We start from the raw sequence: 25,011 nt of genomic DNA, 5'->3' as shown, positions 1-25,011 counted from the left end.
GGGAATGTGACACAGACAAGACATTGACATTCAATTAATTGACAAGTTCTTGCTTCAATTCTTCTGATCAATGTCCACCTTTGATTGCTGTCCTGAAACCATAGTCCATCTTCGGGAAGGAGATCCAACAGTCTGTGCTGGTAATCTAGTTGTAGTAGTGGAGACATCTCCATGCATTCTGCAGTGTCCAACAACAGATGTGTCCAGTCATTGTGTTAAAAAACACAATGTTCTCCCTAAAAAAAGATGCATATATTACACAATTTTACCCCTAGCTGAACCCTAGTTTGAGCCCTAAACCCTAATTGAAGCCATTGGTACCTATGAAAAAATCAGAAAACCCATTTAAAATTGATGGAAAACAAGGTAAATATCATGAATACAATAATACAAATACAAAATAAATATGTATGAGGTCATTTAAAAAACAAAAATGTTCTCCCAAAAATTACATGCGTATATGACACATTTTTTATGGTCATAGGTAGACATGCTAGTAGAGAAATTTTTTGGTTCATTGAAAATCATAAAATTGAAGCCATTGGTACCTATGAAAAAATCAGAAAACCCATTTAAAATTGATGGAAAAAAAGGTAAATATCATGAATACAATAATACAAATACAAAATAATATGTATGAGGTCATTTAAAAAACAAAAATGTTCTCCCAAAAATTACATGCGTATATGACACATTTTTTATGGTCATGGGTAGACATGCTAGTAGAGAAATTTTTTGGTTCATTGAAAATCATTAACAAACCCATGTCCTAACCTTTCTTCAAGCTGCTAAACACAACCGTAAACTTGCCTCAACCCTCAGACTTATCGTTTTCCTAACCCTAACCCTAGCTGAACCCTAGTTTGAGCCCTAAACCTTAACTGAAGCCATTGGTACCATTGAAAACATCAGAAAACCCATTTAAAATTGATGGAAAACAAGGTAAATATCACGAATATTATAATACAAATACAAAATAATATGTATGAGGTCATTTAAAAAACAAAAATGTTCTCCCTAAAAAAGCATGCATTTATTAGACATTTTATATCGTCATAGGTAGACATGCTAGTAGAGAAATTTTTTGGTTCATTCAAAATCATTAACAAACCCATGTCCTAACCTTTCTTCAAGCTGCTAAACACAACCGTGAACTTGCCTCAACCCTCAGACTTATCGTTTTCCTAACCCTAACCCTAACCCTAACCCTAGCTGAACCCTAGTTTGAGCCCTAAACCTTAATTTAAGCCATTGGTACCATTGAAAACATCAGAAAACCCATTTAAAATTGAAGGAAACCAAGGTAAATATCACGAATATTGTAATACAAATACAGAATAATATGTATGAGATCATTTAAAAAATAAAAATGTTCTCCTTAAAAAAACATGCATTTATTACACATTTTGTATGGTCATAGGTACACATGCTAGTAGAATTTTTTTTTGGTTCATTCAAAATCATGAACAAACCCATGTCCTAACCTTTCTTCAAGCTGCTAAACACAACCGTAAACTTGTCTCAACCCTCAGACTTACCGTTTTCCTAACCCTAACCCTAGCTGAACCCTAGTTTGAGCCCTAAACCTTAACTGAAGCCATTGGTACCATTGAAAACATCAGAAAACCCATTTAAAATTGATGGAAAACAAGGTAAATATCATGAATACAATAATACAAATACAAAATAATATGTATGAGGTCATTTAAAAAACAAAAATGTTCTCCCTAAAAAAGCACGCATTTATTACACATTTTATATCGTCATAGGTAGACATGCTAGTAGAGAAATTTTTTGGTTCATTGAAAATCATTAACAAACCCATGTCCTAACCTGTCTTCAAGCTGCTAAACACAACTGTAAACTTGCCTCAACCCTCAGACTTACGGTTTTCCTAACCCTAACCCTAACCCTAACCCTAGCTGAACCCTAGTTTGAGCCCTAAACCCTAATTGAAGCCATTGGTACAATTGAAAACATCAGAAAACCCATTTAAAATTGATGGAAAACAAGGTAAATATCACAAATATTATAATACAAATGCAAAATAATATGTATGAGGTCATTTAAAAAACAAAAATGTTCTCCCTAAAAAAGCATGCATATATGACACATTTTTTATGGTCATAGGTAGACATGCTAGTAGAGAAATTTTTTGGTTCATTCAAAATCATTAACAAACCCATGTCCTAACCTTTCTTCAAGCTGCTAAACACAACCGTAAACTTGTCTCAACCCTCAGACTTACGGTTTTCCTAACCCTAACCCTAACCCTAACCCTAGCTGAACCCTAGTTTGAGCCCTAAACCCTAATTGAAGCCATTGGTACCTATGAAAAAATCAGAAAACCCATTTAAAATTGATGGAAAACAAGGTAAATATCATGAATACAATAATACAAATACAAAATAATATGTATGAGGTCATTTAAAAAACAAAAATGTTCTCCCAAAAATAACATGCGTATATGACACATTTTTTATGGTCATAGGTAGACATGCTGGTAGAGAAATTTTTTGGTTCATTCAAAATCATTAACAAACCCATGTCCTAACCTTTCTTCAAGCTGCTAAACACAACCGTAAACTTGCCTCAACCCTCAGACTTATCGTTTTCCTAACCCTAACCCTAGCTGAACCCTAGTTTGAGCCCTAAACCCCAATTGAAGCCATTAGTAACTTTGAAGACATCAGAAAGCCCATTTAAAATGGATGGAAAACAAGGTAAATATCATGAATACTACAATACAAATGCAAAATAATATGTATGAGGTCATTTAAAAAACAAAAATGTTCTCCCAAAAATAACATGCATATATGACACATTTTTTATGGTCATAGGTAGACATGCTAGTAGAGAAATTTTTTGGTTCATTCAAAATCATTAACAAACCCATGTCCTAACCTTTCTTCAAGCTGCTAAACACAACCGTAAACTTGCCTCAACCCTCAGACTTATCGTTTTCCTAACCCTAACCCTAGCTGAACCCTAGTTTGAGCCCTAAACCCCAATTGAAGCCATTAGTAACTTTGAAGACATCAGAAAGCCCATTTAAAATGGATGGAAAACAAGGTAAATATCATGAATACTACAATACAAATGCAAAATAATATGTATGAGGTCATTTAAAAAACAAAAATGTTCTCCCAAAAATAACATGCATATATGACACATTTTTTATGGTCATAGGTAGACATGCTAGTAGAGAAATTTTTTGGTTCATTCAAAATCATTAACAAACCCATGTCCTAACCTTTCTTCAAGCTGCTAAACACAACCGTAAACTTGCCTCAACCCTCAGACTTATCGTTTTCCTAACCCTAACCCTAGCTGAACCCTAGTTTGAGCCCTAAACCCCAATTGAAGCCATTAGTAACTTTGAAGACATCAGAAAGCCCATTTAAAATGGATGGAAAACAAGGTAAATATCATGAATACTACAATACAAATGCAAAATAATATGTATGAGGTCATTTAAAAAACAAAAATGTTCTCCCAAAAATAACATGCATATATGACACATTTTTTATGGTCATAGGTAGACATGCTAGTAGAGAAATCTTTTGGTTCATTGAAAATCATTAACAAACCCATGTCCTAACCTTTCTTCAAGCTGCTAAACACAACCGTAAACTTGCCTCAATCCTCAGACTTACCGTTTTCCGAACCCTAACCCTAGCTGAACCCTAGTTTGAGCCCTAAATCCTAATTGAAGCCATTGGTATCTATGAAAACATCAGAACGCCCATTTTAAATTGATGGAAAACAAGGTAAATATCATGAATACAATAATACAAATACAAAATAATATGTATGAGGTCATTTAACTGAAAGTTCCCTTTTTGTACTGTTTTTTTCACCAGTGATGAGGAGATTCCCTAGACATTTGTGTTATGTCAAGGGCAATGTTAGAGCTCTGTGGTGTCCAGTTTTTTTTTTATTTTTATCTCAGCAGACAGTCCTTTAGAGCCAGTCTCCTGTCTAGGGGAGCCGCAGGGGTGTCGTGTATGTGCAGCGTAGCATCAATGCTGCAGTCCCCTTTGTACATTCTGTTACCCTGTCGGATTCTTCGCTGTCTGACCCGTGATCTGGTCGGGGGGTGGGGGGGGTAGATATGCTGCATGTCCGATCACTGAGTGTCCCACTCATGAAAAATAACATTCGGACCTTGTCATCACTCGTCAGACTATTCCAGACTTAGACTCTAGCAATCATCCGTAAGCACACCCTCAGCAAACAACAAACAGATAGGTCCATACAGAGAACGTCCTAACGAGCATACTGTTCACCACCTTTATTCAAACAGGTACAAAAGACAGGGTTATGCATTTAGACTGACTCCTTGACACAGCACTACATTCAGATGGAAACAAAACTTGATGGACTTAGTTCCTGTGGGTAATCTGATGGTGGTGATCAGAAGTGCTGCCGGTTTTTCCTCCAAGAGAAACGGCTGTCAGCTGTTCTCTGGTTCTCTGGAAGTGGAGGGAAGGCGGTCCCTAACACCTGGAAAGGGGTATCTTCTGTCAATCACTCCCACTTGACCATGATGAAAATGGGAAGTGGGATGTATTACAATTCCCACGTCTACTTTTGAAGCTTCCTTTGACTACAAACAGCCAAATGGTCAATTACATGTCTGACATCTCTGAGAACTTTCCTAAAAGATTATTCATAATTGAATAGCTGTCATAAGGCAGCTTGATTTGAAATCCAATTAAATGATGGTGTGGGTGTGTGTCCACTCTTTTTTAATAGTAAATCTTTTTTACATTTAAGCAACATATATGTTTTAACACACTAAACATTAGTGACCTGGAGATGCTCTCTTTCTAATGAATATTTTACTTTAATATATCTAGCATAGCTAGCCTACTATATGATTTACTGGATAAGTGCTTTGACTTTCCAGTCATATTTATTAGGTCATATGCATATAGAGAGTAACATGAAATATTGTGATAAGCAAAAAATATATACAAACTTCACTGTAGTATTGTTCATAAAAAAGATACTACTACTACTGCTAATACTACTAACAATCACAATAATAATAATAATAATAATGACTGCTGCATGAATGGTAATGCTTTTTCATAGAAAATCAACTCTACTTGTTTAAATGGTGTGTGTGTACATTAAATGCATTTGTGTCATTCTTTCTATGATATCATCCATTCTCTAGCTACCAATGTGTGATGAAGTTTAGTCATGATATATGATCAGCATGAATATTGCAAATAATACATTTTTAATACACAAAACTGCTTTGATAGTCGTTGTTTTCGGCAAGTCCTTGTCGTCCCTCAGGTCACCTTTCTGTCTACGTCTGACTCGGAGGTCTTCACTTTTTAGTCTTTACTGTGTGGCCTACACTGAGAGTCTTTACTGTAAGGTCTTTACGGTTTGGTCTACACTGAGAGTCTTTACTGTAAGGTCTTTTCTGTGAGGTCTTTACTGTGAGGTCTTTTCTGTGTGGTCTACTCTGTGAGGTTTTTACTGTGAGGTCTTTACTGTGGGGTCTACACTGTGGGTGCGGGGTCTTCACTGTAGTGTCTACACTGTGGGGTCTCCATTGTGGGGCCATCACTGGGGGGTCTTTGCTGTGAGGTCTTCACTGTGGGTCTACGCTGTGGCATCTTATCTGTGAGGTGTTCACTGTTGGGTTCTACACTGCGGGGTCTTCACTGTAGGATCTACACTGTGTGGTCTTCACTGTTGGGTTTTGACTGTGGGGTCTTCACTGTAGGGTCTTTACTGTAGATTCTACACTGTGGGGTCTTCACTTTAGGGTCTTTACTGTAGGGTCTTCACTGTGGGTGTGGGGTCTTCACTATACTTTCCTTCACTGGAAGGTCTTCACTATAGGGTTCTTCACTGCAAGGTCTTCACTTTAGGGTCTTTACCGTGGGGTCTACACTGTGGGTATGAGGTCTTCACTATAGGGTTCTTCACTGTGGTGTCGTCACTGTGGTGTCTTCACTGTGGAGTCTTCATTGTGCGGTCTTCACTGTAGGATCTTCACTGTGGGGTCTTCATTGTGGAGTCTTCATTGTGTGGTCTTCACTGTAGGGTCTTCACTGTGGGGTCTTCACTGTGGAGTCTTCATTGTGAGGTCTTCACTATGGGGTCTTCACTGTGGGGTCTCCACTGTGGAGTCTTCATTGTGAGGTCTTCACTGTGAGGTCTCCACTGTGGAGTCTTCATTGTGAGGTCTTCACTATGGGGTCTTCACTGTGGGGTCTCCACTGTGGAGTCTTCATTGTGAGGTCTTCACTGTGGAGTCTTCGGCATCACAACTTACTCTCATAAGTTACAGATGCTTCCGTCATGAACACCAAATCGTTACTGCTTTCAGGATTACCTTTAATAGTAAAAAAATATATGTTTATTTATCGATGTGATAGAACAAAGAGTGATACATTAAGTTTAAGTTGCAACAGGTAATGGGCTAGAAACTTGAGAGTAGAACTTCTATTCATGCAGTATGTCTAATCTAGGCCTTCATGCATTATACTTGCACTAAACTCACATTATATAGAAGTACAACAACAACACATATTCAGTTTCAGAGCAGAACTGAATAAATGGTTGATAATTACTAAGTCACAATTGTCAACACATCCTCAGAGAAAATATATTAGCTTCACATCCAAGCAAAGTTACTTAACTATAGCAGATGATAGAGACATCATAAGCTAAGCCACAAAGACATCATAATTCCATTTTGGGAGACAATGCAAAAATACCAAGTTTAACTGGGTCCAGGCCAAGTGAACAAAACTGTGCTTGGCTCCAGTATAGGTGTTTCAGCCACCCGTTTTAATGTAAGTAAATGGTAACAATATGGTTAAAATATGAAGCCAAAAAATTTTTTCCACAAGGAAAAGTAGTCGCAATAGCTGTTTTTTCTTTGTCTAATGTCTCCCTATATGCCGATTTGTTAAGTTATTGTGCTATTTGGACAAGACAGTAATATGTGGACGAATCAGGGACAGTTTGCATCACTACCGAGTCACTGTATCTCACACGCTTAGTGGATGACCGGACTTCATGTCCCTACTGCTCAGTCTCCGGCTCCAATTTGTACAACATGGCAGCACCCACAAACTACACTTCCCGGGCTTCAAAAATGCTTTTTTGCCAAACCCATGGAAAGTCAATGGGTGACATCACAGTGACTTTGTCCATATTTTTCTACAGTCTATGGTCCAGGCACTCGTTAATGTTTATTGTTCCTTTTTTCAACCTCTGTGCACAAGCCCCCTAGTGGCCAGAATGGCGGCAACATAAGATTGCTAAACTCAGACATTCAATGCCCCTTTAATCAAACTATAAGTGGCGACAACAAGCTCTGAATTCTACCTTTATTAGAAGACAATACAGGACAACTATATTAAATACAGCCTTTCTAGGTGCCACCATTGTAGCATAGGTCATCCATTTCACAAGCACCCCCTTCCTACAGTATCATCTGAAACTATACACCCCAAGTGTGACACACTGGACAATAGCATCTATCTGAGAGGTCAAGAAAATATGTTTTCACCAATACAAAGCTTGTATTCCATCATAGCAACAAGATAAAGCCAACAATAGCCCAAAGGTATATCAGTACAGCCATGAAAACTGCTGCTCACTGAATAGTTAAATATTGTCAATATCTGCGACTAAATATGGAATAAATATACAACCTTACCATTGGTTTTATGCATAGAGATGTCCCTTTCAAGATTGAGTGGGCATATATCATCTTGGACAATCCGCATGTGAAATATACTATATATACTGAAACACACACTAATATACATAGCTCAGCATTACCAAAAGTTTTGCCACATCAGTGCTGCCTTACGCATTCACCCTGTGGTAACAGTAAAAGACATGCACCCGTCATCGTAATCGTTGAGTTCCATCATTTTTTGGAAAATGTTATTATTCTTGAGAACATGGCTAAGTCATGTGTTGCTAATAGACCTAGCTGATATTGTTTTCTGGACTAAGTCAGAAGAGGAGAACGGCAGCATTGGTTCTCTGGAGGAGGTGAATGCCTATGAACACAGATAAGATTTCATCCTTGATGTCTAAGTGTTACTGTTCAAAATATTTCGGTTACATACGTTTTTTTAATTATTTTTTTTTTAGTTGAGTGTCTTTAAATAGGTTTGCGCTATTTTTTAAGGAGGATATTTCACACTGTAGTGTAAGTGTTTGTTGGTAGCTCAGTCATGCTTATGTTTCATGCACCAAATTTATATGAAGCTGGAACATCGACAAAACTGTTCGGTGAACGGTGGAATATTGTTTTAATGTCGTCCCATCCCCATGCAAGAAAAATTACATACTGTAGAGCACAGAAAAACATACGAGAGTTAATGATTACACATTTAGGTATGTGTGCTACAGTGTGTCAATATTTTAGCATTATTTTAAATCTGATATTAATGTTAAATCTTAAGGGGCAAATTTACATGTATTATAATAGACAAAAGGCATTTTATTCATTTTTGAATCTCGAGATATCTTGGCCCCTGTACTGATGGAAAGATAGTTATTCCCATTTGAAAGTGATGCAAAAGTTAGTTTCTTAAGACAAAATAGTTGATTTGTAGGCGAAATATTGATTATGTTATGATTTACAGAAATGCACAATTTAAACATTTTTGATAGATTTGGAGACACTAACGGACACCACGGTACTCTGCTTTCATTTTGCTTAATAGATCTTTAGTGGTTCTCCATATCACCCTTAGATATTGCACACTTGTGGTCAAGGAATTTGAATCCAGGACATGCATAATTTAACCTGTTTTATATATGGTATCTCTCAGTACTTCATTGCAAAGTAAAAATGAACTTCATTTTTGCCACGACAATTGCATTTGTGGCACTTCATAAATTATAAAAATAAACGAATCTAAGTTAATACTGTAAATTGTACGCATGCCTTGCTTCGTTTAAGCCATTTTTCAAGTCTCTGTGATACGCGCACCTGGAGTTACGAAGCTTTAAATAGGGTACCCCCTAAGTGGGCATGGATTGGGCAGATTTGGCATTCGCGTGAAGGGGTTAATGTGGCTATACAATAAACTCACTCCCCTCGCTTGATGGAGTTTCTGATTGACAGGGAATAGGGCGTAGCTGCTCACCCTCTCCTTCCAGTTTACCTGCGGCGGGGTCTGCGCGCTTCTGCAGCAGTCTGGGCCCCGCCAGCCCGATGCTCAGGGCCCCGATGGGCGCCGTCACCAGTATGGCCAGGACCGCCACCGTTAGCACCGTCATGCCGTACTTCTCCAGGACGGGGTCCCCTTTGCTCCGGGCCATGTCCAGCGCCTTGGAGCCAATGGCAGCCTGAACCAAAATGGAAGATCAAACCCACAAAAAATAATAATAATAAATGGATAAAAATAAAAAACCAAGCCACTGGAACTCCCAGAAAGCATGTGTTAATATACAAAAAAACACTTCTTGTGTTAGTACCTTGTGTTACTTTCGAAAGATTTTGTGCATAAGTCACTACTTTTGTATTACAAATATACAAAGCGTTACAATGGGAGACAGAATCTGCTGAAAGTAACACGAAATGTGTCATCCTCGACTAGACATGGAGGTGCATTTAAAAATGACACTTTATGCATTGTTTTTAGCATATCTGGCTTGAGAATGCAGAACACAACGAAGACAGGATTTCATGGTTATATCTTTGGGTTAGTAACTCTTTCTAAGGGGCCTATCTGGTGCTTTGCGTATGGAAATTATTTTTTGTTGCTCTGCGTGCATTGTGGCACCTGATATGGGTAACATCCAAATTCTGGTAATAATTAATTTCTGTTGAATAAAGCCAGGCGATATTCACAAGTGTGGGAGGAACGAATGAATCACAGTTTAACAGGAAAACACTTTACAAATAAATAGAAATGTATGCATTTGATTTTATCTCATTAGCTTACCGCCCGATTAATTTAGTATGTTCTCTGTGTAAAAGAAATACAGATGGACATCTTGCATTCTGGCGTGATAGCGCTTAATGTTACCTGCACAGTTGCTTTTGGGAGCCAAGCCAGGGTGACGAACACTTTCTCCTTTACGTTAAATCCGGCAAACAGTACCATGCAGTAGGTGAAGAGAACGCGCACAGCCAAGCCAATGGTTATAGCAGCCATACCCAGCCCTGAGAAACGAGGGTACATTCGGATTTTGTTCCAGGCGAACAACAAGCATCCGGAAGAATACAGCGTGCCACACTGCACAGCGAGCTGCTATAATATTGTTTTAACACAAACGTGCAAGGCCATTTTTAATCACGTCAACCTTCATCACTGCATTCAATATCCTGGCTTTTAAAAGCTGTGCAGGTGAGGCAAAATAAATAAAGCATATTTACTGACTATATCACCCAGCTAAATGTCAATAAAAAATATTTTGTCAAATGTCAATGGACACATTGAAAATTAATTCCAAAATCTAGGGATTTCTGAATTTTCCGAAATCCTCACTGAATTCTCAATTTTATTCTCAAAACATTCTTATTATAATAATTTGCACAAGGACAGTGATACACTGCACACAGAGTGAAGTGAAGTGAAGAATGAATTAGTCATTGTAAGGTTGCAGGTGCGGTACCCAGGTGGGGTAGGGCTATTGCATTGTGAAGTGCATTTCCCAGTTGGGGCAGGGCTGTAGGGCACCTTTAAGCACGGTAGTCCACCTGCGCTGCTTCAGGAATTCTACAGCTGCATTAGTGGATCATATATCAAATGCAAGCTTGGCAATCATCCCTGGGTAGGGCATTAGGTAAACAAATAAAATGTATAGTGCTGCCAGCTTTTTTTTATTACCATAAGTACAAGGCTACCCACACTACTAATGTAAAGGAGAAGAGGACTGCAGCAACTTTTTTTTCCTTACCAACATTGCTTCAGTGAAAGCTAACGGCTCAAATGCAGTTCCTTTTTTCTCTTTAAGGGTGGCTGAACTCTTTCATTCAGCAATTTGTCTTTTTATTTCTTGCACCTTGGCAGAATGGCGAGGTTGAGCCAGAATATTATTTGTTGTTTGGCCTTTATTGTACAAAGCTATGAAATGTCACAAAAGCTGTCTGCAGAATTACACATCATGTGTTATGGCAATCGTTGTACAATAAACACTATACTGTATATAGTGTCTATTACCCAAAGCATGAAGCAAGATATTAATTGTCACATATTTCTGTGTTTCTGTGGCGTAGGCAGATGTCTGAATACAGCCAGTCCAACACAAGGCCTCTGCCTTTAACTTGTTTATTCCCTGGGCTATTACTATAACTTACAATACAGCACTGCTTAGCAATCGCTTATGAAACTCCCTGGAAGGCTAGCTGTCTTCCGTCCCACAAAAATACCTCTCCTCTCTGTTCCCCGCCCCTCCTCTACTCCCTAAACATACAGAGGTCTTCTCAGTACACACAGTATTAAAACGGGTACAGCAGCTCAACTTCACATCTCTCGCTTACTTCACTTACTCACTCTATTTAAGTCTCACCTGGGTGGTCGTTTGAGTCATGTGATCTATGTACTCTGTAGATGATTGGACGGTCGCGGCTGGCTGTGGGGCGTGTGAGTACTCACCCACCGTACTGAGCTCCAGTGTAGACACTGTGATTTCAGCTCCGATCAGCCCAAAGAGCAGCGGCTGGAAGATTTCCCAGGATAACCCAACGACCGCTGCCACAGGAGCCTGAGAAGTTTGGGACCATATATAGTGCCTTGGATGACCTCATATAGCTGTGGCTCCTCAGCGAATCGTGTACAGTGTTCCCCGAAGCCCTGCCACTGTTCCCAATTTTATTTTCCCAGTTTGGCCATTCTATCATCCAGCAATTTATTTGGCTAAACCAGTGTTAACCAACCCTGTTCCTGGAGATCTGCCATCCTGTAGGTTTTCATTCCAAACCTAACAAAGCACATCTCGTTCAACAGCGAGAGATCTTGTTGAGCTGCTAATTAGTAGACTCAGGTGTGCCAAATTAGGGTTGAAGTGAAAACCTACAGTATGGTAGATCTCCAGAAACAGGGTTAGTGGCTGACAGATTCATAAACATGCAGGTGTTATACAGGAAACATACAGGTAAAATTGCCTGGAGGCATTTTGGTGAGAGACGCAATAGAATGGTGACTGAGAGAATGAGACACAGACACCATATCATAGGGACTGAATAACTGACCAACCTTTGCCCCGCCCCAGGCTAGTCCCGCCATGAAGGACATTACCAAGGCGCACAGTCCACCCGCGCCGGAGAAATTGGCAATGTGACTCACGAACACAGCAAACACAGACAGGCCAAGGAGCAGGAAGCATCGCTTCCTCAGTACGTGTTTCTAAAGAGAGAGGGGGGGGGGGGGGGGGGGGGGGGGAGTGAGAGAGAGGGGGAGAGGGAGGGGGGTGAGAGAGAGAGGGAGAGAGGGGGGGATGAGAGGAAGAGTGAGAGAGAGAGAAAGTGTGGCATAAACACAATTATTCAGTCAGGTACACAAACTTAAGTATTAATTTCATGAAGTTAGTTGCATAAACAATGTATGCGCACAAGTATAATATTCAAAATGCACACATTCTTGCACAATGTTATTGAGAAGGTAATGAAACACAGACACATAATCATTAGAAAGCAGAACATTGCCAAAGTAGAAACTTCGTCTTACTTCGTCTTGACTGGGAAAGAATTTGATGAGAAACCCGAGGACCATCCCTGCGATCATTCCCCCGATCACCTCCAGGACCCCCTTTCCCAGGTTGTACCAGGTGGACCCTGTGAGACACGCCCATACGTCACCTGAGTGGGTCACCTGAGTGGGGATCTTATGCCAGTGAAGCGAGAGGGATTGTTCAGTCATGTGAAGTCAAGACTCTGACTTCATCTGTCACTCACAGCGTCAACAACAGACGTTCTAACCAGTAACGTATCTGAAATGGGACGTCTGACGTCTGATCAGTGACACCATTGTTTTGGGAGGTGCTAAATGAAGATACGACAACAATCTTCTGTCCCACAGACAGTGGTATGAAGCTTTATATTCAGCTTACTAGCGTATGATATTGTAGCGTGACGGAGTAGAAACACGGTTTGTAGTAGTCCTATTCAGTTTATTATGTTTCATTAGAACGCACCGCGATCATAAAAAAGCAATCATAAAAAAGTTAATGTGTACAAAATATTTAAAGAACTATATATGTTATATGCATATGTACTGTATATGTACCTGACCCAGGCCACTGGAGTACCTGGTACACAAACATACGTATATCAGTGTTTCTACTATTTTAGTCCCTCTGCACGTAAACCACAACTGCAGGAATCTACTGCAGGAACGGCTCTGCCACCAAGCCTTCGTCACATAACTTCACCACTAGAGGGAGACAGAAGACTAATTCACTCTGCTATTCTTGCTGTTGGAAAAAAAAAGAAGATATACAAGACTTTCAGTAAGGAATGATGGGCTAACATTGTATGATGTATGATTCCACTTTCCCCGCCCCTCAGCAGGTAACTGTTTCCAGACACCCGCAAACTTCCCTTTGTGCGGCAGTACCTGTGGAGAAGGCCATCCCCAGGCAGGTGGAGAAGCCGGTGATGGCCAGGATGTCGTCGAAGCTCCCGGCAGCCATTAGCAGGGTAGGGATGCCCTTGTCCACCCCGTACCCATCCTTCTGCAGGAGAAGCATGGAGGGGACCACCACGGCAGGGGACACTGCGCTCAGCACAAACCTGGAGGACAGGATGCATGAGCAAACAAAATACATAAATAAAAAAATATTAGCATCCTTCACTCCATCACAGTTTCTGCACTTTTTTTATTTGCTGCATATTAGAGATTGAGAAAGGGACAGAGCAAGAGAAGGGAGAAATGGACAGAGAAAGAGAAGGGAGAAATGGACAGAGAAAGAGAAGGGAGAAAAGGACAGAGTAAGAGAAGGGAGAAAGTCTGTTCGCTTTACCCCAGGATGAAGCTCCACATCCAGGGCAGCCCCATCAGGAAGTGTGAAACCACGGCAACTGTGGACGCTTCTATAGTGCAGGGACCCGCCGCCACCCGGAGACAAACCGCCTTGAGTTTCTTCAGCGCCTGATTTAAAACAAATAGCATATATGGATTTATATGTGCTAATATATGGATTTATATATACAGTACTTATATATGGAGTGCAGCTATTAAACACTGTCCTTATACAGGGTAAAATGTTCAGCGTTAAATCAACTTCCCTGTTAGACTCATGTGTACTCTGTTAGAGTTGAACTAACACTGGACATTTTACAGTGTAATGTTCGCAAATTGTGGTTCCATATTAAGTTGATAGTTGTAAGATTTATTACGATGGCAGCTCAGCTAAAAAAAGCAAAGAGCCCACTAATTTATACTCCTGCCGTTCTCACGCACCGAGCCGTCCAATCCCAGGCCGGCTCTGGTCAGGATAACCGCGAGCGCGATGTTCCTCAGCGCGGCCGACCATGATTGGTGGATGTAGATGCCGTTGGTGACGTAGGGGACGTTCCGAAGCACCAGGCCAGTCAACAGCATTCCTGCCAGTGCAGGAATTTAAACGGGATTTAAACCTGCACGACCCGCTCTACTTCCCTATAAAGCAATTTAACAACAAGTTCAACATGCTCAGTTGCAATCATAACTGTGTGTAACTTTGTGAAGAAAACCAAAGGAACAAATTAAAAACTAATGTGAGCAACACATGGTAAAAAATAAATAAATAAATATATAAATAAATAAATAAATAAATAAACTGCAATGGCACCAGAAGTGTACTAGTTCAAGGTCAGCCTGTAGGACTTTGGACTGCAGCGATAACCATCAGCAGCACAATGAAGATATCATCTAATAATTATCCTTTCTGATCGTCATGGAAAAAAAATAAAAAAGGTATATCCTCCAAGGAACTGCCAATTAAATTGGTCATGAGTCTCCAGTTTTAAGCTCAAGAACCATATTGTTTATTATGCTGAAACCTACACTACAAGGGACATTCAATAAAAAATAAAATAACCCAAGACACATATATTGTGTTAAATAAATAAATAAATAAATAAATACAATATTCTTTTTCACTTAAAAGTGCAATAACCAGACACAATGCGGAAATGGGAAAAGCATCCACACTCAGTCACACTAATTTAGAACTTCATACTGAGGAATCTAATCTAGCACTAAATAAAACATAATTTATTAAGAAAAACAATGTGCTGCAAATAAATGTTGGAAATGCTATAAAAGACCTGCTCTGAGGGCTTCAGTCAAGGACAAGGCAGTTAAATCATTTACCATTTACCATTTAACAGGAGTTTTATTTCTCTGCAGGGTGCAGCTCTTACCGAGGAGGGGAGGGAAGGGGGGCAGTGTGGGGAACTGGATCAGCCCCACCAGCTTCCCCCCGCACACGGCACAGATGAACAGCATCACGATGCCGAACATGTTCCCCCCGGGCAGGCACTCCTTCTCCGTGACCGACCAGACCACCGCGAAGAGAACCGCACCCATCGTCACTGCGAGGAATGCGACTGTGTCAACAACGCTCATGTCCTCTAGAACCAGCCTGAAGACGTTTTACACTTTCACTCCTGGCGCACACTGCATTATTGTTTTCTCGTCTCCTAGCATCAGATTTTTTTTCAGTCAGACTGGCCACACGTTAGCTTGTACCCTCAGATACAGACGCTCAGTTTGCCCACCCAAAACACACAGGAAGAAACCTCAAGAGGAACCAGGGTCAAGGGGAGGACCCATCCTCCTCTGGTCGGCTCAGGGTGTAGGGTGTATGGTCAGTCGGTGGGTGAGGGTACCTTTGGTTATGACGGTAGCCAGCAGGCCTGTTGGGGGATCAGGGCAGGAGGCCTTTAGCCTGTCGCAGCATGTTTGGACCCTGGAGCTGGTCATTCTTCCTGGGCATACAGGGCAGGAACCTCAGCCTGAAGAGCAGCCCACAGGCTGGTGATAAACAGACTGGTCCAGGAGCACTCTGCAGTGACCCAAAAAAATAAGCCAGTCTTAACAAGTATTGTTGTCTTATATTTAGACTTAAAAGCTTATTGGAAACTCAGCTTTAAGAGCAGTCCCCAGTCTGGTGGTAAACAGACTGGTTCTGGAGCACTCTGCAGAAACCAAAAAAATAGTAAATCTTAACAAGTATTTTTTGTCTTATATTTAGACTTAAAATCTTATACTTTTTTTGCTAAATGAGGCAAATGGATCGACAATGAGGTGAGACAATATGACTCATTTCAAAATTTGCCGATGGGGAAAAAACTATTTCACTTGGCAAGCAAAAATGAACTCTAAGCAAGTATAGTATTTCTGCTTGAAGGGGAAATACTAGGCTCTCATTACACTTTTTTCTGGAGTGTTTTCACTATTACCGTATTTTTCCCACCCTCTCTACAAAGTCCCTGACAGTGCTTACAGTTTCATATCGATGGGGATCGGTGTTGGGGTGGGGGTATTACAAATAAGGCAGAGCATGATGTGTGTAGCACAACAATTTTTTGCGCAAAAACTGCCACTGGCCTCTTCTACACTAAGATATCAAGGAAATCAAAATGGCAAAATTGATTTTAAATAAAGTGCAAATATGACCAGCACTTGTCTATTGATTAAAAAAAAAAAAAAAAAAAAAAGCAACCAAGCCTGCCAATAAGAACTTTTGTAAAATGAAATTAACTTCAGTGTCATTTTCAAAAAGCAACAGCCTGGGTCGTATTAATGCATTTACAGACAGCAAACAAGGAAAGCACAAAAAACATTGATAAAAGCCCAGGAAGTGCCTAATGCATCCAGAATGCATCAAGCACAAGTTTCTTTCTATCCATCCGGAGGTTTTACTTTAAAGTTATGATTAAGGAATCATATTGGCCTTATGTACAAAATGTATTGACTAGGAAAGCTAAATGACCAGAGAATTCCAGTGCGTTTTTCCCAACATATCACCCCCATGCTCAGTTCACATAAATCATATATTTTCCTCTTCCAACACAGAATGGGTACACAGACCAAGATATGTGTATTAATTCTACAGGCGACAAATGAGATTATGAATTATTAAAGACAGGCTGTTTGTTTTTGTAGAAACAATGTTGATTAATGTCTATTGATTAAATGTTGATTAATGTGCATCATCCCTAACAAATAAGTGATTGAATGAATGAATGAATACATAAATAAATAAAGACCTATTTGTAGTGTTGCAATGATTTGTATTGTTGTCTAGTACATCAGTCTGTGCAGAAGTGTGTGTTATGAAATATGACTGCTAGAAATAATAACTAATTAAATGAAGTGAAACAGTCTTGCGTACTTGACCAAATAATACAGTAAAAATCATTCTCTTGTCTCTGTGCCACAATAAAAAAGTAACTAAATCAAACAACATGTTAAACATTCATCCAGCTCCTGACATTTCAACCGAGAATGAGATGGGCAACCACACGTTCTCAGAATGCTGTCAATACTCACAGACGTCCCTTCTTCTGTGGTTTCTACTCTATTGTCGAATCCTTCCTCAGGTTCTCCGTCTTACACGGTTGACTGCATCGGACTTTAGTCACACTTTTATTGTCTGTAGTTGTTCGTAAAAGAACTTTGTACCGAGAGCAGCAGTAGCGCACTTCATTTTCAGCTTCAATGCAGAGATGAATGGCCACTCTATTTGTACGTCGCGGATAGACAGAGTCGCAGTGTGAGATGGAGAAAGCAAAAAGTTCAGTTCTGAGGCGTTCATTTTACCTTTATTACAGGGCAAGTTAATTATTGATGAATTGCAGTGGGGTGTTTGTGGTGCTTTCAGTGTAGCAGGACATAAGATAGAAAGCAAGCTCAGTTCATATACAATATCTGGCAAGCAAAATATTTTATCAGTAACATGTATTGTTGCATTAATGACTGGGGTATTATACATTTAATTTTTTTGTGTTTGTGTCATGATAGTTTAAATCACAGAGATAGCCATTTGAAACATCTACATTTTATTTTGCTTTCCATCTGAGTGAACTGAATAAAGTTTTTCATATAAGCTGTAGTCATAAGATTTTACATCAAAATTGGAAAAACAGGACATTTAATTGTTAAATAAAACGTAAATATAAATGTTTTTGTTTTTTAAAAGAATTGTCGGCCACAAAAAGTTTATTGCACTGAAGGGTATGTTTTTCATACACTAGTTTCATTGTAATTTTATAATTTCTCAGTTTCCTTCTCTGAAAACCTTTAACCCACTTCCTCCTCAACCAACAACAACAAAAAATTCCCTTTCATGCTCTATAAATAGGGTTATATTAACACTGTATCATTTATCACCAGCCACCACTATTAGTTAGTATAATAATTTAATACAATATGATAATATAATATTATATAATAATAACCGCACAGTGAACTGTTTGGGGCTTAATCAACTCTGAGATTACATTTTAGTTAGATGGACAGTGATCCCTCTTGGACACTGTTAGCGTTTGATTAACACATTTTCCTTTGCATTGATACATTTATATATTTAAATATATTGCAAGATATTTATATATTGCAATTTATAAAACGAAGCACAATCATTGTCACTTGGTGTAGGGATTCATGCAGCAAATACATAAAATAGAGAAAATATCTCAATTTTTTCAGCACAAGTCAACTTTGTTTGTGTAGCTGACTGGCACTCTTATTTATTGCAAAAAAGAAAAAAAAAACATCAATGCTCAAAACAAGCATAAAAATACAAATAATAAAGCATTTTAGCAATAAATACTTATTTACTGCCATAAACAATTTCATGCAAAGCTACCATGTGGAGATAAGATGTAGCCTAATGCACATTTAGCTAACAGATAAATATGTGCAAATATAAAGACAATGGGCCTCATTCACAAAACCTTTCTTAAAGTTTTCTTACTTCTGTTCCTGAGAAAAACCAAATGTGGGATGTATGACATCTTTGTTTTTGTGCGTATCCCAGGTATATGAAATGATGAATGCTGACTGATGGTAAATTTTATGTGCAATACTGTTCATGTGATTAGCACAAGGAAACACTCATGAAAAAATACAGATAAGAAAAAAAATAGATGAATGCTGAAATGTTCTTACACGCAGCAACGATCAAATGTGATAGTACCTGTTTCGTGAATGAGGCCCAATTATATTTGCTCATTGTCACAACTGAAAACACAAACTCAAGCTGGGATAGATATTACCTATTGGCACTAAAGCTATTTTGAAAGCAAATAGCATTGCAGCAGTCATTCAGGCTCAACGTGAATCGCCTCGTTATATTTAAGCTGTTAATATTTTGGAAGGACATTTCACAAAGGTGTAATGATTTCAATTTCCTGAGGCTAAACTGTCATTCATCATAACAAAAGCAACATACAAAAAAACAAACGACAACAACAAAAAAAAAAAAAACACATTGTTTTTACAGTTATTAATGGAACTCAATCACACGTTGCAGGTAGGGACAGACCTGTGGCCGTTCCCCCAGACCTGGCTTCCCTCTCGTTAAATGGAAACCCAGCTGTGATTCAATACAAACGGCAGCAAATTCCAGCGGGGGGGGGGGGGGGGGGGGGTGGTGTAACCGGCACTGTGCGCAGAATAAAAGAGCGGCCGTTGGATTAGAGGAAGCAGGAGTCAGGGGGTGGTGATGCATAAAAGCCAGTGGAAAACGCCGCGGGTCCCCCCCCCCGTCTGAGGGCTGTACTTAGCGTCGCGCTTCAGCTCCTCAGGCCGCTCAGCGCCCGACGTCCGCCATCCGCTGCTTTTCCCCGGGGCTATATCGAGCTCTCGCGTGTGACGGAGGGCTCTGTGACAGGCTCAGGCCCCGACTCCAACACCACTCCTGCTGCTCTACCTGCTTTTTAAACAGAAAAAAGTGCCTAAGTACTAAGCACTTTAGGACTAAGAAAACAACAACGAAGAAGTAGAATTTCTTTAAGCACTACATTTTTCCATGCTGATGGCTATAATACCCTTCTCAGCTTGGATGAATTGAATAAATATGGTGAAAAAACGAAATAGTAGTGTACAATTACATGTACAGTACCCAAGTAACATTTACATTTTGGCAGGTTGAGCCTGCAGTAGGATTTAGCAAATTTGCGGGTTGGAAATTGCTTCTGTGATATTTTTAAAAGTTCCACCCTTTTTTGTCAGCATTCTTACTGTCAGTTTAAAACATAGCAGCTTTTTGGTCTGGGATACCGTGAGAGCTTGCGAGTGAGGAGGTGACTGGGCGTGGCTGCTCACCCTCGGTCTGGGCGCTCCCCGAGGCGGGGTCTTTGTGCTTCTGCAGCAGTCTGGGCCCCGCCAGCCCGATGCCCAGGGCCCCGATGGGCGCGGTCACCAGTATGGCCAGGACCGCCACCGTTAGCACGGTCATGCCGTACTTCTCCAGGACGGGGTCCCCTTTGCTCCGGGCCATGTCCAGCGCTGTCGATCCTATGGCTGCCTGGACAAAGAGCGTCACCTACTGTAAATGTCCCAAACCAAACTGGCCATGGGACATTACCCACGTTCAGAAGAAGTCATGAGCCTTTATAACTAGAGGACAGAATTTAACATCAGTGGCAGTTTTTTTTATAATGAGAAGGTCAGGTGAATGTCATCACTGGCTATCCCATAGTATTTAAAAGCACTAAACAGTATACCCAAGTCAGTTATGTTCTGGGGCTTTTCATTGAGTATTAATGTTTGATTCATTCATTATGTCTTAATGTTTTCATTTCTATTTTATTTTTTTTTTATTGCTGTTTTTATATACCCCCCTTCCACCCAGGTTGTTTACTTATTTTTTATGTGTGTGATACAGATGAATAAAGTGGGCAGCGTATTTCAACAGCTTGTACCTGTACAGTGGCCTTAGGCAGCCAAGCCAGGGCGATGAAGATTTTCTCCTTTAAATTAAATCCTGCAAACAGTACCATGCAGTAGGTGAAGAGAATGCGCACGACCAAGCCAATGCCCAGAGCAGCCAGACCCAGCCCTGAGAGAGAAGGATGCAGGACAAGCAATCATGCTGAGGCTACTGTACTGAGGCTACTGATTACTGTGGCTATTTGTGGAATATGGTATGGTTATTGGGGCTCAAGAAAGCATATTACAACTGTATTATAAATCCTTAAAGACTCAGACTTTAGACTACGAAATTACACCGAAGTCTATAATCATTAAAGGAGAGATATAAAAAGAATACACCCATCCTATAAAAGAGAAACCCATTTATTCACCTTTTCAAATGCTGTCTGACCATCTACAATATACAGTATTTACATTACAATACAGTCATTAATAACATATATTATTTATATCTGAGATCATTGATATAAGCAGTATATTGCTGGAACCACATCAAGAACATTAATATGAAAGTAAGTTTAAAAAGCATGATTGTGGCTCAAAGTCACTGTTAGTATTTATTTATTTAAATCACATATATTTTTTCAAGAATAAAAAAAAGGAAAATGAATAAAGTAAAAAAAAAAAAGAAAATGTATAATGAGAGATTCAGAAAGCTCCATACATTATGAAGTTAGAATGCATGGTGCTTAGCTATCAAGACACCATTTAAAGGCCATATACACCATATGCATCCATTTTAACTCAAGTGACTGAATGTTAAAATAATATAAAAGTTTATTTATTAAAATAATTATGTGTGTTTTCATAACAGGTCATATGGAACAATGTAAAATTTTTGGGGGTTTATGGGTACTCACACACGGTACTGGGGTCCAGTGTGGACACTGTGATTTCAGCTCCGATAAGGCCGAAGAGCAGCGGCTGGAAGATTTCCCAGGATAACCCAACGACCGCTGCCACAGGAGCCTGAGAAGGCCAATAACAGGCATGGGGAGAAGGGCTACACTACGTTTCCGTTTTATTCATTGGTTTTGAGAGAAGGACTCTGTAAGACCTTTCAAAACCAAGGGGCGGGGAATTTTTTCCAGCAGGGCCAGTGTGTATGCACATTTTCATTGCCACCAATTACAGACAGGCCAACTTAGCTAATTAGCTGAACACCCTTATGCTAGTTTAACCATAGATTATACAACAATAATGATGTTTCAGTTGGAACACAGGACTGGTATAATAAATAAGAGCAGAAGTTGAAAGCCAGAAACATATACGCCTTTCCTCTCCCGCCCCTGAAGAAGTCCGACTAGACCAAACCAAAGGAAATATTGCCTCAGAATTATGACAGTGAATCCCGCATCCTGCTGAAAAAGACTGACTGACCTTTAACTCTCCCCAGGCCAGGCCCGCTAGGAAGGCCATTACCAGGGTGGACAGCCCCCCCGCCCCGGAGAGACCAGCAACGCGGCTTCCGAACACGGCGAAGATAGACAGGCCCAGGAGCAGCCCGCACCTTTTCATCACCAGGTCTTCCTAGAGAGAGAGAGAAAAAACATATTTATGTTTTGGTTTTTTTGTTTAAAAAGGTCATTTTCTATAATTAGTCTTTTTTTTTTAAACCGGTACTATACATATTTGTTGATATCAGAATAAATGTAATATATTTTTTCTTTTTTTTTTTGTTTAAAAAGATCATTTTCTATAATTAGTCTTTTTTTAAAACTGGTACTATACATATTTGTTTATATCAGAATAAATGTAATGCATTTTTTGTTATGTTCTTCACACCTTAATTAACGTTAATTGTTTCTTTCTTGCGAATACGTTTACTATTATTATTGTTAGAGAGAGAGCCATGAAAAGAATCCATAAAAAGCATATTTGAATTTTATTGCATAGCAATCAGGACAAGGAATACCTCGATTCACTTTGTGACAATCGGTTTAAAAATCTTCACACTTTATGTAAACAAGATAAAGGAGACATGCAAGGGAGTATCTTTCTCACTTTCATTGTTAGATCCGTGGCAGATCTAACGTGTTACAGGTCATACCAGCACTATTAGTGATTGACAGAGTGACTGGTTGATTGATTGATTGATTGATTGATTATTCTCTTACTTGGTCTTTACTGGGGAAGAATCTCATAAATATCCCGAGGACTGCCCCTGCAGCCATCCCCCCGACCACCTCCAGAATGCCCTTTCCCAGGTTATACCAGGTGGACCCTGTGCGAAAAAAAGTACTCATTTCACAAGAAAAAAGCACATGAGGGGAATTCTAATATAAGTTCACATGCTGCATGAAAGCTTATTGAATCCTCTTTATGGTATGAATGTTTCTAATTAACTTTGTAGTACATCGTAGTGGCATGACACTTAAGCTTAACATTACTGATTTTGTCCTTTACAGTAGCTGCACTAAATGAATGACTGAATGAACTGGACGGATGGACTGATGAACATGGGATTCATTACACAGTAAGTACAGACAGTAATATAAATATGACAACAATCTTCCTGGAGGCAAATAATTTTCAATCTGACAAGTTCAACAAGACTGCACATCACGTAGTCACTGTCTACAGTAGAGCCATATATATAAAAGAGGAACTTGGATGATTTATGTACATTGCATTAACTTTATCAGACTCACCCTGTTCTTTTTACTAATATTCCTATTTACATTTAGTGAAACAAAACTGTCATTAATGCGTCTTAACAGTAATACGTTACATGGGAATTCACGTCGATTGTGACGTCTTATTTTTGTCCTTTATATGTCAAGTTTAACATGGGTGTCTAAGGATGGAATTACATTATTTAAAGCAGTACATTTTAAAACCAGTGTAAATTATATCAGTTGGCTGTTCCTCCATTATTTTAACAGTTCATCTTTATGTCTAGATTGCAATTTACTGACTTTCTATTCGTACTGCCACTAGAGGGCGTACTTAGAGAATAGTGCACCACAGTGAATTATAGGAAGTTCAACCATTTTGCATTAATAATCATAAGAAGAAAAAGAATAATAAGTGGAAGAAGATGAAGAGGGAGAAGAATAAGAAGAAGAAGAAGAAGAAGAAGAAGAAGAAGAACGACAGCATTACCTGTGGCAAATGCCATCCCCAGGCAGGTGGCGAAGCCGGTAATGGCCAGGATGTCGTCGAAGCTCCCGGCAGCCATTAGCAGGGTAGGGATGCCCTTGTCCACCCCGTACCCGTCCTTCTGCAGGAGAAGCATGGAGGGGACCACCACGGCAGGGGACACTGCGCTCAGCACAAACCTGGAGGACAGGACATGCTGAGCTCTGTCAAAATGATGCTGTTCTAGATGAACATTATGGCTCCCAGTGCTTGCTAGCATTTATGTTGCACCCAAGAGAGTCTTTTTCCTAGAAATGTGATGTTCTAGCATGAATTGCATTGTCCAAACCAGCACTAGGATGTTCTACGTTAAAAAATATATAATTCTACTTATGGTTATTTGTCATATGTGCTCACATGGAAAATAATGTGTCATAACAGACGTTCCTGAATATTATTTCCACCTGGCAACAGCGCAGCGCAGTCATACATGTATTTAAACACATTGCTTCTAATTTCCTTCAAAAAGACCCTCTGTTTACCCGAGGATGAAGCTCCAGATCCAGGGGAGGCCCATCATGAGGTGGGACAGAACCGCCACGGTGCAGGCTTCTAAGGAGCACGGCCCGACCGCCACGCGCAGACAGACGGCTTTCAGCTTCTTCAGAGCCTGTGGGAGAAAAAAGGCTCAGTTCCTACGAGCTCCACGTCATGAGCAAGACACGCGTAAGTCTCCAGGCTACCACAAGTGGAAATTTTAACTGCAGTATTCCGTTAAAATGAGCCGACATTAGCCTTGGATTTTACAGACAGATTCGACAGACACTTTGATGAACCTCATATCTGGTGTATACTGATGTCGGCTATGCATCGTTTGATATAAATGCTATTGCGCGCATGTACAGTAAAGATAGTGGAAACGCAATCAAGATGCTCCACTGATAAAAGCGCGCATGGTACCGAGGCGTTGAGGCCCAGTCCAGCTCTGGTCAGGATGATGGCGAGGGCGATGTTCCGCAGGGCCGACGACCATCGGACATCAATGTGGACGGCG

At 39.9% G+C, this 25,011-nt stretch overlaps 2 protein-coding genes across 3 annotated transcripts in view; both read right to left on the bottom strand.

Annotated features, from left to right (window-relative positions):
* Positions 1–5,232: 5,232 nt before the first annotated feature.
* LOC118231160 (sodium/hydrogen exchanger 9B2-like) lies at positions 5,233–17,716 on the bottom strand. Of its 2 annotated transcripts, none has more exons than XM_035424714.1 (12): positions 17,490–17,716; positions 15,824–15,999; positions 15,356–15,526; positions 14,412–14,554; positions 13,972–14,099; positions 13,566–13,741; positions 12,678–12,784; positions 12,207–12,356; positions 11,607–11,715; positions 10,035–10,171; positions 9,150–9,351; positions 5,233–6,364 (listed from the first exon to the last, which is right to left on the bottom strand). In XM_035424714.1, the coding sequence occupies exons 2-12, from the start codon at positions 15,915–15,917 to the stop codon at positions 6,294–6,296; spliced, it is 1,488 nt and encodes a 495-aa protein (XP_035280605.1). In that variant the 5' UTR covers positions 15,918–15,999; positions 17,490–17,716; the 3' UTR covers positions 5,233–6,293. The 2 variants fall into 2 exon arrangements, with proteins under 2 accessions (XP_035280605.1, XP_035280607.1); XM_035424716.1 differs by having other exon boundaries at positions 9,168–9,351.
* A 2,076-nt stretch (positions 17,717–19,792) lies between these two features.
* Positions 19,793–25,011, bottom strand: part of LOC118232585 (sodium/hydrogen exchanger 9B2) — a 7,668-nt gene continuing 2,449 nt past the window's right edge. Inside the window, exons 3-11 of the mRNA XM_035427646.1 lie at positions 24,918–25,011; positions 24,500–24,627; positions 23,982–24,157; positions 22,994–23,100; positions 22,257–22,406; positions 21,737–21,845; positions 20,867–21,003; positions 20,268–20,469; positions 19,793–19,872 (exon numbers count right to left, since the gene is read on the bottom strand). The exon at positions 24,918–25,011 is cut by the window's right edge and continues 49 nt beyond it. Coding sequence (XP_035283537.1) covers positions 19,793–19,872; positions 20,268–20,469; positions 20,867–21,003; positions 21,737–21,845; positions 22,257–22,406; positions 22,994–23,100; positions 23,982–24,157; positions 24,500–24,627; positions 24,918–25,011 — 1,183 coding nt within the window. The remainder of the gene's footprint in view (positions 19,873–20,267; positions 20,470–20,866; positions 21,004–21,736; positions 21,846–22,256; positions 22,407–22,993; positions 23,101–23,981; positions 24,158–24,499; positions 24,628–24,917) is intronic.

Source organism: Anguilla anguilla, chromosome 7 (assembly GCF_013347855.1).
Source record: "Anguilla anguilla isolate fAngAng1 chromosome 7, fAngAng1.pri, whole genome shotgun sequence".
In the NCBI taxonomy this organism is placed as follows: domain Eukaryota; kingdom Metazoa; phylum Chordata; class Actinopteri; order Anguilliformes; family Anguillidae; genus Anguilla; species Anguilla anguilla.
Note: the sequence above shows the minus strand (reverse complement) of the source record. Positions and strands in the feature narration are given on the sequence as shown.

Bases quoted from the DNA above. Each gene is read 5' to 3' on its own strand.
- LOC118231160 (XM_035424714.1), bottom strand. From the start codon at position 15,917: ATGACCAGCTCCAGGGTCCAAACATGCTGCGACAGGCTAAAGGCCTCC. The intron at 14,555-15,355 runs GTAAGAGCTGCA...CTGCACTGGCAG, and splicing joins CCCCTTCCCTCCCCTCCTCG to GAATGCTGTTGACTGGCCTG. The intron at 14,100-14,411 runs GTGCGTGAGAAC...GTTTTAAATCAG, and splicing joins GCCTGGGATTGGACGGCTCG to GCGCTGAAGAAACTCAAGGC.